Below are 15,802 nucleotides of genomic sequence, written 5' to 3' on the forward strand. Positions count from 1 at the left end.
TTCTTTCAAGTGATGCTAGGTCCATCTTATAAATATTTTTTGTTTATATTTTAAATTTATTTGACAAGTAAACTCTCGCACGAATCAAAGAAAGTACGATTTTATAAATTTATAAGTATTAATAGTCTTTATATTTAATTTGTTTAATAGTGTGATAATATAGCTAATATATTTGTTGGTGGATTTAACTATTATTACTATATTATTTATGATCACATTCAGTATACATGTGTGATTTATTGAAAAAAGTACATTATTAAAACCGATTAATAACTATTTTAGAATTAATCCAATTAACACCGAATTAAAAAAAAGCAATGCATAATATATTACTTTTTTATTAATCAAATTATTATAATTTAAATTTATTTCAAAAAAATAATTTAAAATTATAATTTCAATCTTCTCACGTGCATGGCACGGGTGATTATACTTGTTATTAGTACCAAACGTTACATCAAAACCTATGAGAATCGGTTTGACCTATGCCGGTTTTATAAAAATCGGTGACCCATCCAGTTTTGAAAACGAACCGGGTCAATTTTTTTTTTCCTTTTTAAAATCCTCTTTCAATTCGATGCTGTTTTGGTTTAAAAAAATAAATACAAAACCCTAATTTCCCAACGGCACCCCCAAGGCCCCAATCAGTCACAGGTCACTCTCTCCCAAGAGTCAGTGAGTTACAGATTCACTCACCGCAGTTTCGCACGGTCACCTCCGAACACAACGGCAGTCAACGACGGAGGTCATCACTCGTCACTCCCCTCACCGGTTCCTCTACCTCGTCCCCGCGCCGCCAGTGTCTGCTGGCCTCTGCCTTCTCTGTCTGTGTCGTCCCGGCCGCCTTGGCTCCGCCGTGCCTCGCCTGTCTCTGCCTCTGCTTCCTCCGTTGTCATCGTGTTGGCTCCTCTTCGAAGCTCTGATCTCTCTCGCCGGTGGCCTGCTCTGCAACAGCCCCAAGTTGGAAAACCGTCCCTGAATTTGTTTCTGACTTTCTGCTTCTGCAGTGTAGTGTAGGTGAGTCCCTTTTTTAGTTATTCTTATTAATTTTTTATACTGATTTTTGCTGTTTTAGTATATTAATGTATTTATATGTAAAACTGATTGATTTAATTTGTAATAGGTTTAGATGAGTTATATTTGTATGTAAGACTAATTGATTTATGTTCTTTTCCTTTCTTTAGGCTTGTATATTAAAGTTGGAGAATCTGAGATAGATAATAGAGCAGAAGACATACACTATAAAATTTATCTCCTAGCTTGATAATCAAATGATAAAGGGTCTTTCTTCTGGTGTTGTGTAGCACTCTTTAATTTCCTCAGTGGATTAATCACTTTGCAATAGTTTGATTTCGAGGTCAGTGGTAATAAATAAGAGTTTGTTTTAAAAAGAGAGAAAATGGGAAGGTTAACAATTAGAGGACTTGTACGGTGAAGTATTAACTTTGAAGGATCTTTGGCAAAGGAATTGGATCAATAGAAAGCTAGAATCTGGGAGTGCATGAGGGTGTTTCGGTTTACCTTAATCTGTAGCCTTTAGTCTTTCCTATGTGGCTTATCTGTTAGTTTTAGTTTGTTGTTTGTTTTGAGGACTGTTTTCTGTTTGTATCTTATTGCTGTGCTTGTGACCGGGTGTGTTTCTGCCTGGATTTGTTGATTTTTTACTGCAATGCCCACCCCTTCTATGGGCTTCTTTGTGGGTGGGTTGAAGTATCGGAAAAAAAGATTTCAACGTGGAATTTTGGTTTGAGTTGAAGGTTTTTTTTGTTATATTTGTCTTTTTCTTCATTCAGGAAGGGTCTTCTATGTTCTGTTCTTTGGCCCTTTTGTTTTCCATTGCACGTTTAGATCAAAGATGCTAAAAAGTGCAAAAAAGAAAAGGAGTCACTGTAGAAGATATACTGTGGCACATCAAAACATAATCACAAGTCACAGCCACACACTTAGGTTTTTCTAGAGGATTGTTCATGTTCACAAAAAGAATATTGGAATGCTGCTGTATTAGTTTATTTTCCAATGGAATATATTTCATTGAAAAACAAAAAATATAATTTCAGCTTTTGCATTGTAACGTTCATTTTCAGGGTGTTTTCTTTTTCTTGATTAATATCTGGACAATTGATTATTTAAGTGAGACCGGGTCAACCGGTTACCCAGTAACCCAGTAGTCCAACTGGTTTGATTACTAGTTCGATTCTGAAAACTATGGTTTATTTCCTTCAATTTTGTTTAGTTAGGGTTTAGGGTTTATGGATTGGAGTTTTGTGCATAAAACGTGGGATAAGTGGGCTTCCTCTAACGTTGGTCATTCTGGTGAGCAATGTCTTCCCTCTTAATTAACCTCTTAATAGCACTCTTTATGTTTGAGTTTTAAACTATTGTGTCGTTTAGGTCACCCTTTGAAAGCTGCTTTGTTGATTAATTATGACCCAACTGGACCCTCTCGCTTGTTGTCTACCATGTAAGCACCACCATTATCCTCTATTCTTCATATGATTTTTCCTTTTTTACATTATTTTGATCCATGTTTGGGTTCATTGGATGCTGGCAGTGCTGAACAGGAAGGAATCAAAGCCAATCCCATGGAATTGACTCACTTTCTAGACTTCATCAAGCGCAATCAACTCCAATCAGAAACCTTCATTATTGCCTCCAATGAGTGTAAGCTGCAATTTTTGTATGCCTTATGCTCTTAAGAATCAAGAATTTAGGGTTCTTGGATAGCTGAACTAGTGGATCATATATGATGCTTGTTCAACTATGTGTGCAGTCTGTGAATAAGAGATTTAGCTTATGAAATTAACATTTAATTTAGAATGATCACAGGACACTGCTAGTGTGTATGTGCGAGCGAATACGGCTAGCTGATATTAGCTGCTAGTTCATATCCCTGTGATTATCGGATATATGGTGGATTGTAAACATTTGTACTGAACTTACAAACTACAAGGAACATATGTCTAGTACAAGTTCAAACTCCCAACTTCATCAGCTAACCCTAATTCTACAAGCAACTGGTAGCTTCACAGAATTCTTGATGAGTAATTGAGCTAGATTAAGGTTTCAGCTGCAGCTATTTAGCACAAAGTTTGAAATTTTTTGTTCTGGATTGTAGATGGGCAGGGTGATGCATGTTATAAGTTAATTTGCATTTGATGGTATAATAATTCATGTCATTGGACTCGTGACTTTTTCAATGGTGCATTGAAATTTGGATGGCAGACTTGGTGACCTCAATTCACGAGAATTGGTTTAGTGGAAGGTGCATAAACACATCAAAGCCTGCTGGTGAAGGTGCAATTGTTATTCAAACGGCAGCATATATCTTAGTTGCTTTGTAAGCCATATTATTTCAGCTCCTTTATCATGGATTTTTACCGATGCACTCTCTAACAGTTTATGTCTACGTATACAGGTATGAAGGGTCCATTGGTCCGGCATCTCGTGCTATGGCGGCTGCTGATCAGTTAACTTGGCAATTAGGACGGAAAAATCTTTAGATGTGATGTTGCACATCCACATTTGTTTGTATCTGTTAGGAAGAGAGCAAATTATCAGAATATTTATGCCCCTTTCTTGGGCTTGCTCAAATGAGAAAATGTTAATCACACATTAAGTACTGATTTTATTGTACCATAGAAAACCTACCAATTTTGTGCAAGATAATATAAATAAGATTTTTTGGCTGATAAGCTAATCTAAGCTTGTTTCAGCAGTGTCATGCAGAACTTACGATATATTATTAGGGACCCAATTGAACTCTCAGGTTACCATCTGTTGAACTTGAAGCATAGACAATAACTTGATGAAATTTCTATGGTGCTGACCTCCTTTGTCAGCATGCTATGTTGTCCAGATGTGTCATCTATAAAACACGATGCATGGAGAGTGATCGAACGTATTCCGTTTCTGTATCTCACTCACCTTTATTAGGGATAATGGCTAATGAAGTTTGTTAAGGTAGGTGGGTCATTGGGCCATTTTCTTTACGGGCTTGTTGGGTTTTAATGTTTGTAATGCAAAATAGATATGATGTGAATTGAGGCCCAGAAAGGTGAGCAATTGTAGGTGTCAAAGGAATCATTAGAATAGTAATGACCCAATAGGTGAGAAAAAAAAGAAAAATAAGAAAAAATAAGGAATCATTTTATGATGGATTTGTATGCAGAAAATACTAATTTGTTCTTTAATGATATTTTTTAAGAATTAAATTATCTTATAATAAAATTTATTAAAATTTTATTAAAAGTACTAGATAAATCAATTTGCTTAACGAAAATAAGAGTTTTTAAGAAAAACAATTTATTCGAAACTAATTTGCTTACGGGGGTGGAGGAACTGTCCTGCATGCAGACAGCCTCCAACATGCTCACGCCGTGTTGCTGTTGCTGCAGCACATTGAGAAGGCGCAAAACCTCTACAAAATCTGCTTGATTTGTAAGCAACACGTCCACTACGTATTGTCAGGGAACTGCATACGCCCGCCTCACCACGCCCACAGCGTGTTGCTGGAGAACTCACACGCCTCTGACGGACCGCCGGTATCACGCTCCCTATATGTCAACTGTGACATCACAAACTAGCAAAATCCCTCCTTCCTAAATATTCAGCCAAAATATTAATACACAGTCCATATGAAAAAAATTTCTGTTTATTTTAATTCTCTATTTAGATTATTTTCTTACACTTATTGAAAAATTCCACTACTACCTGTGTATATTGATGTTTTAAATGAACCTCGTTTTTGTATTCTATTCTTTTAGATGAATGCTATGGTGTCTATAATGTAGTGCCTATTTACTAAAAAAGATTAAAAGTTATTATTTTATTTAAAAGATATAAAATAAATAATTTTTAAAAAATTAAAACTTACTACAAAAAATAAGTTAAGCAACATTTAGACAAAAACTTATAGGCACTATAGAATTCGCCATTCTTTTAATGGAATAGAATTTAACTTTAAAAAAACATAAAAAAAATATAATTTAAAAAATAAATTAGATTAATTTAATAATTAATTTACTAATCTATTTATATAAATATTAAAAATTTAAATTTTATTTTGTACATCCACCAATCAATAACAAACCGCTAACCGTTACTCCGTTAGACCGAGCTCAATATATCATTTAAAAGAAAATCAACAAAGTCAAAGAGAGAATGAAACGCGGTGCAGCTTATTCCCGTGGAACCGATCACAGAGGATCAGAAAAATCGCAAGCCCGCAGGCCGCAGCCAGAGAAGACCACCCAGAAGGAAGGAAGAAAGAAAGAAGGTCATAGATGAGAAGAACATAACCTACATATTCCTCAAATCAAACCCCTTTCATTTCAAGTTTCAACATTTTTTCCCTTTTTTCTTTTCCCCCTATACTTATTTCACTGTCATCAAGTTCGAAGCGCTAGTAGCATCGGGGATTTGAGGTATGATGAAAGCACATAGGGCATCATCATGGTCGTGTTTGATAGTGATTTTGATGGTTTTCGTTCAATTGGGAGCTTCAGTGAGGACCGATGAGGCATATGTCACTCTTCTCTACGGTGATGAGTTCTTGTTGGGCGTTCGAGTTCTCGGTAAATCCATACGTAACACTGGATCCACCAAGGACATGGTCGTTCTTGTCTCCGATGGAGTCTCCGATTATGCCAAAAACCTTCTTAGGGTAAGTGAATCATTTCACATCGTAATTGCTTAATTTTTGGTCATCAATCCCAAAATTTTATTTTGATTATTATTTTTTTTTTCTCTGCAGGCTGATGGATGGATAGTTGAGATGATTAGTTTACTGGCAAATCCTAATCGAGTGCGTCCAAAGAGATTTTGGGGCGTCTACACAAAGCTCAAAATATTTAACATGACTAACTACAAAAAAGGTAACATTTTCTTGGGGGCTTTGTGTTATTGTTTAGTGTTATCTGGTTACAACAATAAGGAGGAAACTTGTAAAGTTTCTATTTAGGGTTAATTTCCATTTAGCATTTTACTATTAAGTTTAATTATCTTGAAACATTTCCTTTTTTAATAATATGTTGTTAGCTTCTTTTGAGTTAAGTCAAATTGGAGCAGGCAATTTATGTTAAAGGATTTGTGCTTCCTCTCTTATTGTGGGATACGGAGCATGGCTTATTTGTTGTTTTTGTAATGAATTTGAATGTGCAGTTGTTTATCTTGACGCGGACACTATTGTGGTAAAAAATATTGATGATCTATTCAAATGTCAAAAATTCTGTGCTAATCTGAAGCATTCTGAGAGGTTGAATTCGGGAGTCATGGTGGTGGAGCCATCTGAAACCCTTTTTAATGACATGATGAGCAAAGTGAAGACTCTTGCGTCATACACGGGAGGTAAAACAAATTTTAGACACCAATTTGAAATTCTATGATTACTTGTTCCTTTAGTATCGCTGTTGGAAACACCTATATGAGAAGTCGGTTCAAATTCGATAGCGTGATAACGGTTATCTTCTTCTGTCTTTCTCCCTTTACAGGAGATCAAGGATTTCTCAATTCATATTACTCTGATTTTCCAAATGCACATGTTTTTGAGCCAAATTTGAGCCCAGAGGCATTGAAGTCCAGACCCATTCCTCAAATGGAGCGACTTTCAACGCTGTATAATGCTGATGTTGGTCTTTACATGCTTGCTAACAAGGTACTAGAATATAGGTAATGAGAGGATGTTACATTCCTTTCAAGTAATTAGAGTCAGTAAGGCACATGAAATATGCCCCTTTTTCTTCTCCTCCCTCTTGACTTAATGATACTTGATATCCTTATTCATACCAGCTTCATTTATCTGCCTAATGCCGTAATCTATATTTCGTCTAGAAGAGTCCTATACTTCAATATACCTGATGTTTAATTACTCTTTTTTCATCAACGATATGTGGCCTGTTGTCCCCAGATGTTTTGTAATAATCAAATAATATATACCATTCAGGTGACCTACATTAATAATGACATATTCACAAGAGGTTATTTAGTGCTGCTTTTCAATTTTTAGTTCAATAACTTAATCAATATGATATTTTTTCAGTGGATGGTTGATGAGAATGAACTCCGTGTGATTCACTACACACTTGGCCCTCTTAAGCCCTGGGACTGGTGGACATCATGGCTTCTGAAACCTGTTGATGTCTGGCAGGTATTTCTGCAACTTACTATCCTCTTTTGCGCTTTTAATGATATTTGAAAAATCGTTGTCTTCCCCATTTTTTCTGTGTACCATGCTGCTTAGTTTGAAGTTTGTGATAAAAGTATGCTGACTTTTTCTTTTATGGTTATGCAGGATATAAGAGTACAACTTGCAGAATCCCTTCCTGGCACGGGAGGGGGCCAAAATCCTAAAGAGAGTTTTCTTGTGAAGTTTCTTTTTCTGCTACCATTCTGTGCTCTTCTCATCTGCTTCTACCATTCATTTCTAAAGGTCAGCAATCATGGACTAATATTTTTCTTTATATCTCAAGCATTGAGCAAATGGGCTTTAAAGTAAGTATTGGAATATTGTATTTCCTGCAGAATCAAGGGTCTTCATTTTGTAGAAGCTCGCTATGTGATCATTTCAGACGCTATTATTACAAGATTAGATCAACTGGACCACTTACATATACTAGTATTTCGACATCAACAATCAGTTCGTCCCATCAGGTCAGCCTTTTACGTCCTCTGTTTTCTGAATGGGAATTTGGATCTTTCTCATCCGAGGCTCTCACATGCCAAATACTGCACAAGTCACCGTGATTTGTGCCTTGTGTCTATGTCTTAATGTCTATATCTTGTTATTCAAAATGCTTAGACTTATTATTTATGTATATTTGACAATTGACTCAATAAATTCCTTTTCTGTGGTGTTGAACAGCTCTTAAATGGTTCTCAGTTCAAGGTTCCTGTCTATTTGGGAGGCATTTCCATCTGTGTCTGTTTTATGGCTGCAGTGGTGTCTCTAGGAATAGCTCTTGCGATTATTCCTCGGCAAGTGATGCCATGGACTGGTTTACTTTTGATGTATGAATGGACATTCACAATTTTCTTTATATTATTTGGAGGTTATCTCCATTTGATTTATCAGTGGGGAAAGATTGTGGCATCAAAAGCAGTGTCGTCCTTGTCGCAACCTGGGTCTTCTGATTACGATTCAGGAAAACGTATGACCTCATGACCAAAGCTTATTTATTGTATTATCTTTCTTTGAGTTTTGATCTCAACATTTGTATTCCATATAAAAAAAATTGACATCTTTTTATCTTTTTGGGGTATTTACAGGTCATCAACGACAAGCCTCATCTTGTGATGCTACTACGTGGTTCTATGGTTTAGGGATGGCCTTTCTGGCAATTGCGGCTCCATCCTTGCCTTTCGTTTTTGGAATAACTGCCCTGTTTGTTAGGTAACTTGGAACTAAACTTATTTAGAAGGAGAGCTCTAATAGAAGCATGCCTAGTGTAAGCCATCATAATAGATCTAGTTAAGACACTTAAAATTTTTTTCAATGTCAATTTCGTCTTGGTGATTCTGAAGTTACTCTTATCAGATTCAGCTTGAGTTGTGGTTTGTCAACCAATATCATCTCTTTTCAGAGATGCCATAGAATCCCTTCTACGTTAGTAGCAAACAAGCCCTTAGTAGTTGCCTTCTCCTGTAATTTGTAGTTTGTTGGTTCATTGCATAGCAGTAGCAGCTACTTTTAAGTTCTAAGTAGTTTTTAAGTTGAAAATGTGCATTGCCCTCAATTGTTGGGGGCATAATATTGGCATCTTTCATGACATATGCTTCTGAACATCTTGCCATCCGTTCATTTCTGAAAGGCCTTGAAGAGTGGGATATTGCTAGAAACAGGACTTTCTGTTTCTTATGCTGATTTGACCATAGGAATTGGTGTAGACTGTGGTAGATATTAATTTGCTTCATTTATTCAGCAAATATTTGTATCATCATAGTGGTGTTAGTGGCAAATGTAATGTAGAAAAATTTTGTCACCTAGCAGTTGTATTGGCTCAGGTCCTGTTGTAGTAGTATTATTTTATATTTTATATATTCTACCGTCCGTTTCAAAATCACTTTTGCTTTTGATTTTTCTGATACATTAAAAAATTAATGTATTTTGACTTATTTAGCATCTAAGTACATTGATTTTTTAATATATCAAAAAAGTTAAAACGACAAATATTTTGAATCGGAGGAAGTATTATTCTTTGGTAGGTGTCGATATATTGAAAATTGCATGGCATTGAGACTTGAGAACTGCTATGCTTGGTTAACATTCATTTAATGCGAGATTGTTCTGTTCATATGATCTTGAAATAGGATTGGTTAAGGCGAGTTATGTTGATATAATTCACAGTCCCATTTTTTTCTTTTGCATCTTATGTATGAACACTTTTCAATTTTCATATGCGTGTAAGGAAATCAGCTCAGTTCAAGAAAGTTGCCACGGTGTTATCCAATAATGATGGTTTTGAATAATAAATAATAATTAATTATAAGATAATTGGAGCTGGTTAAGCCTTAACAAGGCAAGTAATGAGTAATGCTAGTTGGCTACAACTCATATCCCTTTTCTATATCATATCATATATCTAATCTAAAAGTTAATAAAAGAATGGAAGAGATCTACAATTATTTACAGGATCAATGCTTGTCTGAAGCAAAAATATTAAGGTTCATTGTTTGTTCTTTTCACCAATCTATCTATGCCTTTTTCTCTAAAAAAGAGGGTCAATTTGTTTCTTTTGGCTATATGCTTTTTTCTGCTCCATCTTTGTGGCAATGTCCCACGTCAATCTGACATTCACAATCTATCTATGAGAGTTGAATTACAATGGAGAATAAGTGGAACTAGCACAAAGAAACCAAACAGATTCATCGTCATTATATTGAGTAAACTGTAAACTCAATAAATAAGCTTTCGAAAAATTTAAAAACGAGACAAAATGAACTAAATATTAAATATATATATTCTAAAACAAGATTTTAGAAATTAGATTTTGATCTAATTTTTTGTAAGCATTACTAAAAAAATATCTTTTTATTCTAAAATTTTGATAATTTTATGTTAAGTAAATTTCTTAAAAAAATATTTTGTGAATGATCATATTATTTTAAAAAATAAAAAAAGTAGAGATTAAATTATTTTTCGAATTTTTTGTGAATTTTTTAAATATTCATTTAGATATTACCACAAAAATTTGGTTCAAATAGATAAGTTATTTGATAAATAAAAAAGTTTTTTATCACTTATAAAAAAGTATTTATTGATTATTTTATCTTATTTTTAAAATATTCAAAAATTATTTTATCAATTATATCTTTTAAAATTTTTTTTAGTCAGCACCTAAATCTTTCAAATACTAAAATAGTAATTCACTCTATTTATATATCTTTCAGTTTCAGTGTAACAGCCACTTCTATTTATTTCTATATTAAACAAAGATTATCTTTTCAACTGTCCTCATTGTTGAAGTAAACACAAACAAGTTGAGAATATCTCAAGTGGTTCACACTAAAATCGCATTATGAATTATGCGTCTTGGTCAGTTTAATTAATCCAACTGCCATTGAAGTTATCAGCAAACAATAATAAGATTAAAAAGAGTCATCACGTTTTGGTTTGTCGTTTTATGGCATTTGATGAGTCACAAAAGCTAATAGAAATTAGATATGATGGCCGGTTTTATATCACTTTTTTTTTTTTATGTTGTTTTGTTGGTGCGCATCTCTTTCCTCAGGTGGGACACATACACCAGCTTAGCATTTTAATTATTTAACAAAAAATGTTATTCTTACACTAAAATTAATTATTAATATATTTATGTATAAATACATATATAATTTAATTTATTTTTAATATATATTTATATTTAAAATATATTTTATATTAATAATTAATTTTAATATTTACGTAATATAATTGATTATTTAATACTATATAATTAACTAATAAAACAAGGTTTGCACCATAATTATTATATTATACCTATCTTGATTCTTGAAGGTAATAGTAAAGTATCACACATCAACTACAACTAGTGTTAATTTTTTTTGTTAATTTTTTTTGTTGTCTACAGTATTTTTTAGTTTAATAAATTAAAAATTAATTTGTTATGAATTTGAATTTTATTTAAAGGTTTGTTGTTAGTCAATAAATTACTGCATACATAAAATGAGATTCAAACTCTTAATACTTATTTAAGTAGACGAATAAATTAATCATACGACTAACTCAAGTTAGTTTAACTAGTGTTAACTTTAATTAGATGTTTATCATTAAACAGCACTTGTATAGTAACATACCATTAATCTTGTTTAATTAAAGGTGATGCGTTGTAATAAGATGAGGACATGTGGTACTAACGCAGGATATGTCTTCATCCTCTAAGAGCAAAAAAGAGAGATTAATATCGAAAAATAAAAATTAAATTAAATTTTTATAATGTAATTAATATAAAAAATATAAGATTGAGTTATGTTTTAGTATCATATTTTGTTTAAATTTAAAGGATAAATTTAAAATTTTAAAAATTTAATAAGAATAATTAAAAAAAATATTATTAAAATTTTAGTCTTTAAAATTAAAATTTTAATTTCAATCTCTATTCATCAAATACGATACTTAATCCTAACTTTTCACCCGCAGTCCCAAAAAGCAAACACGATCTAAAGTGTCTACTATAGACTCAACTGACTTAGCTAGCTTTTTAATTGGTTCCTAAAATTCCTGAGTTCTGTGAATTATAGGCATTAGGCAGATTTGATTTATTTAATGCATTTAATCCGTTAGAATCACAGTACTCATAACTCATGAGCCTTGAGGCCCTCCTGAACGTGGTGAGCACTCTGCCATTGAAATTCCTGGCTACTATTCAAACATCTTAGAATTCAGAAACTGAATCAAGTAAAGTAACCGACAAAAACTCACCAGTACTATTAAAGTTACTACACAATGTTTCTACAAAAGTATACTAAATCTAATTTGTTAAATTCTAAAAATTGAAATCTTTTTTACTAACAGTAATTTATGCAGTATGTAAATGTAAGAATCTAGCTTGTATTTCGTCTTGATTCGTTTAACCATATTAACTAGAGGCATCGCTGTATCTATGTTAATATTTGATACAATTACTATGTATAATCTATAGTCTAGGTCAAGAATAATAAGAACTGAATTGAACAAGGAAGATAAGAGACTTGAGTTCATTTCTTTTGGTAACACAACATATCTTACATATATGATAAACTTGCTGAAAAGACATAATAAAATAAAATGAGAAAATTAATTAATGACCATCATGATAGATCATCATCCTCTCCAAGAGAGATGTGAGATGGAAATCAATTCAATTATTTAAATAAAAGCCAAGCATCAGACTTGCCTAGATCAGAGGGCAGAACAGAACCCCCAGGTCAAAGGTCAAATGTCAGATCATCACTACTCTCTTATCTTTCTGGTGGTGTTATATATATTTGGCCACGGCTCCAACAACCCCAGAATCTGTAGCAGTAAACACTTCATCTTCTTCTTTCTCTCTTTCTGCATGTTCATGGAAAATAAAGAATGGATAAGAAGATTATTGGATTTGTTGGGAATCATGTATGAGATATCCCAACAAGGCAAAGATTTCTTAGTACGATGATATACTAAGTACAAGGAGCAGAGACGGATGATACCATGAACCATGCTCATATATATAGGGCTAAACAACATACAAACAATCTCATCTACGTGGCCGGATTACATTATTAGTTATCACATAGTTGTTGTTTTCATAAATTTTTTTTTTTTAATTATGAGGTGATGTTTGATTTACTTTGTTAATATATTTATTTTTTTAAATGATGATTTAAACTGTTAATATAAAAAACAGTTTTTTTTTTTTAAACAAAAGAAGTTCAACACATTACAGTGGAATATACAAAGAAATACAAAAACATAAAGAGCTACCAATAGAAATCACTCAAACCCATGGCATCTCCATTATTGTCATCAGCCTCCTACAGAATCACAACCACACTATTCTGTGTAGCTCAACTCTCTCCGTGTGTGAATTATCTCAATATTCACTTTTTCATTCTTAAAAATTCGTGCATTGCGTTCCAACCAGATGTTTTAAATTACTGCAAAAAATACTATCATCCATACCCTCTGTCCTTGTTGTCTATTGTGCATGTCATGCCAACTCTCAAACAGTTCTTTAATGGTTCCAGGAATTACCCATTCTCTACGAAGTGACCTCAATTACTTGCACTACACCTGCCATGTAACATCACACTGAAGAAATAAATGCTCCGCATATTCTATTTTCTTAGTATACAGTACACACATACTATCACTTAGAATGTTAACTCCTAATTTGGTCAACCTCTCCTTGGTGTTAACTCTACCAACTAGCACAAACCACCCAAAAAGCTCAATTCTCGGAGGTATGAAACCTTTCCAAAAGGAGCTCGTGAAGCTATAGCTCGTAATCTCAGCCGACAACATCTCCGATTGTATGGCCTGTATCACAGAACTAGTTGAAAAAATACCTTTATTTTCAAACTTCCACACCATATTATCCTCCCGACCAGCTGACAACTTCACTGGTCTTAATCATCTCATGGAGCTGATGGACAAGTTCCAACTCCCATTGGAACAACTCCCTCGTCCATTGAAAATTTCATATTCATTATAGTCTATCTCGAAAACCACAATCTCCAATGACAATCCCTTGCTGGCTTGAAATAGAATAGAGTCTTAGAAAATTCAAATAAAGAAAACCACTTTGAACTTAGTTATCTTCCCAAAACTCGAATTTTTGCATACTATTGCCTACTTCCATCTTTAGGCCATTAATCAATTTATTTCGAATCCGTAATTCTTTTATATTCAGTTGACATATGTCTTTTTAAGGTTTTTTTTTTATTAGTAAAAACTGAATTGTTAGCATTACATTCGAGTTCAACTTGTTGTATGAACAAATTATTTTCTTTTACAGTAGACAATTTTCTCTGTTTTTGCTGGTATAATTATATAATTAAATATATGCGTAAATTTTGAAGTATATAATTAAAATCATGCATTTGACATTTCAAACTATGTGGAAAGGAATATTCCAATTAGCAATTAGAATCTACCTGCTAAATTCATTATTGGACTGGAATCTGTGGTAACGGACCCCACTAAACGAAAACAAACATTACTAAAAATTATTAAGAAAGAGAGCATAATGCAGCAGGTAGTAGTTTAAATGTACTTAACTATATATAAACTAGTTTTTCTAATAATATCGACATATTTATTGAACCAACGAAGGTTAAAGTGTAGTAGAATTCCACTCTCAAGAAGAGAACCAAGATTCAGATTCTAGAAAGACAGTTAGTGGAATTGTTTCTTAACAGCAACAGTACTTGAAGGTAGAAATACTTTAAAATTAAAATCAAAATAATTAATTATTTAATATTCAAAAAATATTTTATGTATATACACTCTTTATTTATGGTATTAACTCTTAGTAATAATAATATGCCAATAAATTATAATTCAAATGACATAATCTTCTATACTTATCTAAAAAATCGCAGGTTCGAATTTCTTTATCTTTCGTTAAAAAAAAACTATTAGTAATAATATAAAATATAAACAATTTATCTTTTATCATAAAAAATAAAAAATTAAAATAAATAAATAATGGTATGTGCTGGCAGCATACTGATGTTGGACAAGTGGCATGGATATTTTGATGTATGAACATGGTGGACCTTACCTGGCCAAATTCTCTTGTCAGTTGATGACTAAAGCAAAGAGCACATACGCACCAATAATTTCATTTCATTGTTATGTATACCTACTTTTGTCGCATAATTAAATTGATCATAAGAGTTTAATTAACCATTTAGTATTTTTCAATGAAACAAGAACTCACACCGACGCAGATAACCTAATGCTGAATAGAAGCTATTTGATTCAAGATTTTTTGACATTTTTAACAATAATACCAACTCCATTGAACAAGAATGGAAAAAAAAGACTCGAATAAAATAAACGATTGTAAAGTACAATTTAAATTGAGAATGAGTTGGAGAATCGCTCTCTTTTACAAATGGATCAAGTGAATTGGTTGGGTCTCCCATAAAAATGAAAAAGTGAATCTTTATATAGAGAAATAAAAGTATTATGAAACTGTATGAACCGTATCCTGGTTGCTGCTGTTATAAGAGTACGGTTATTCCCTAGCTAGCTAGCTAATATCTACACAAACAATTATGGAGTACCTTTTAATCTCAAGTTAGTTAATAATACTAATAATAGATTAATGGGATTATGGTAGACCCAAATTTGAGTGGCCACTATTCACTATCCAGTGGCTCACCATTAAGCATGTTTTAATACTTTGCAACTGCTAGTAGGGTAGACCTTTTCATTAAATATTCATTCTTATCCAAATGCATTGCAATTTAGCATGCTTCCATTATGTACAAAATGTTATTTTACTCAATATAGTGTTTTACTTTACAGAAAGCTAATATCCAATAACAAGATATGTATCATGGATTTGTACGGACATTCAGAAAACGTTTTTTTTTTCTATTTAAATAAAATAGTCTATATTTCTCAATTTGAATGACAGCAGAAGCATATACGTGATTTTTTATATTATATATCAATTTTACAGGTAATCTGATTGTTTCAAGGCGTATCTGAAATGCTGAAGATATTTAAGATAACTTCACGTGAGTTCTAGAATGGTAAGTGAGGATACTTGCAAAGATTTTTAATACTTAAATTAGTAAGTGTTTAATCAGATTTTTAGTAAAATAGAGTTGAGAG

General features: G+C 32.7%; 2 protein-coding genes across 6 annotated transcripts; both read left to right on the top strand.

Moving 5' to 3' along the window:
* Positions 1 to 612: 612 nt before the first annotated feature.
* Positions 613 to 3,765, top strand: LOC107492020 (uncharacterized). Of its 5 annotated transcripts, XM_021126219.2 has the most exons (7): positions 615 to 1,017; positions 1,185 to 1,357; positions 2,234 to 2,313; positions 2,392 to 2,461; positions 2,552 to 2,661; positions 3,223 to 3,337; positions 3,416 to 3,765. In XM_021126219.2, the coding sequence occupies exons 3-7, from the start codon at positions 2,250 to 2,252 to the stop codon at positions 3,498 to 3,500; spliced, it is 444 nt and encodes a 147-aa protein (XP_020981878.1). In that variant the 5' UTR covers positions 615 to 1,017; positions 1,185 to 1,357; positions 2,234 to 2,249; the 3' UTR covers positions 3,501 to 3,765. The 5 variants fall into 5 exon arrangements, with proteins under 5 accessions (XP_015968468.1, XP_020981878.1, XP_020981880.1 ...); XM_016112982.3 differs by lacking the exon at positions 1,185 to 1,357 and having other exon boundaries at positions 613 to 1,017; positions 3,223 to 3,294; XM_021126221.2 differs by lacking the exon at positions 1,185 to 1,357 and having other exon boundaries at positions 2,238 to 2,313.
* Positions 3,766 to 5,158: 1,393 nt separating this feature from the next.
* On the top strand, positions 5,159 to 8,711 carry LOC107492023 (inositol phosphorylceramide glucuronosyltransferase 1). The gene is made up of 9 exons (XM_016112984.3): positions 5,159 to 5,662; positions 5,753 to 5,873; positions 6,160 to 6,345; positions 6,489 to 6,652; positions 7,037 to 7,144; positions 7,289 to 7,426; positions 7,519 to 7,647; positions 7,859 to 8,144; positions 8,263 to 8,711. The coding sequence occupies exons 1-9, from the start codon at positions 5,426 to 5,428 to the stop codon at positions 8,388 to 8,390; spliced, it is 1,497 nt and encodes a 498-aa protein (XP_015968470.1). The 5' UTR covers positions 5,159 to 5,425; the 3' UTR covers positions 8,391 to 8,711.
* The last annotated feature ends 7,091 nt before the right edge of the window (positions 8,712 to 15,802 follow it).

This window comes from Arachis duranensis, chromosome 6 (assembly GCF_000817695.3).
Source record: "Arachis duranensis cultivar V14167 chromosome 6, aradu.V14167.gnm2.J7QH, whole genome shotgun sequence".
NCBI classification, from domain to species: Eukaryota; Viridiplantae; Streptophyta; class Magnoliopsida; order Fabales; family Fabaceae; genus Arachis; species Arachis duranensis.

Excerpts from the sequence above, each read along its gene's own strand:
- LOC107492023 (XM_016112984.3), top strand. The coding sequence starts at position 5,426 with ATGATGAAAGCACATAGGGCATCATCATGGTCGTGTTTGATAGTGATT. Across the intron at positions 6,346-6,488 it reads TCTTGCGTCATACACGGGAG|GAGATCAAGGATTTCTCAAT; the intron begins GTAAAACAAATT and ends CTCCCTTTACAG. Across the intron at positions 7,427-7,518 it reads TCTACCATTCATTTCTAAAG|AATCAAGGGTCTTCATTTTG; the intron begins GTCAGCAATCAT and ends TATTTCCTGCAG.
- LOC107492020 (XM_021126219.2), top strand. The coding sequence starts at position 2,250 with ATGGATTGGAGTTTTGTGCATAAAACGTGGGATAAGTGGGCTTCCTCT. Across the intron at positions 2,462-2,551 it reads TCTCGCTTGTTGTCTACCAT|TGCTGAACAGGAAGGAATCA; the intron begins GTAAGCACCACC and ends GGATGCTGGCAG. Across the intron at positions 2,662-3,222 it reads CATTATTGCCTCCAATGAGT|ACTTGGTGACCTCAATTCAC; the intron begins GTAAGCTGCAAT and ends TTTGGATGGCAG.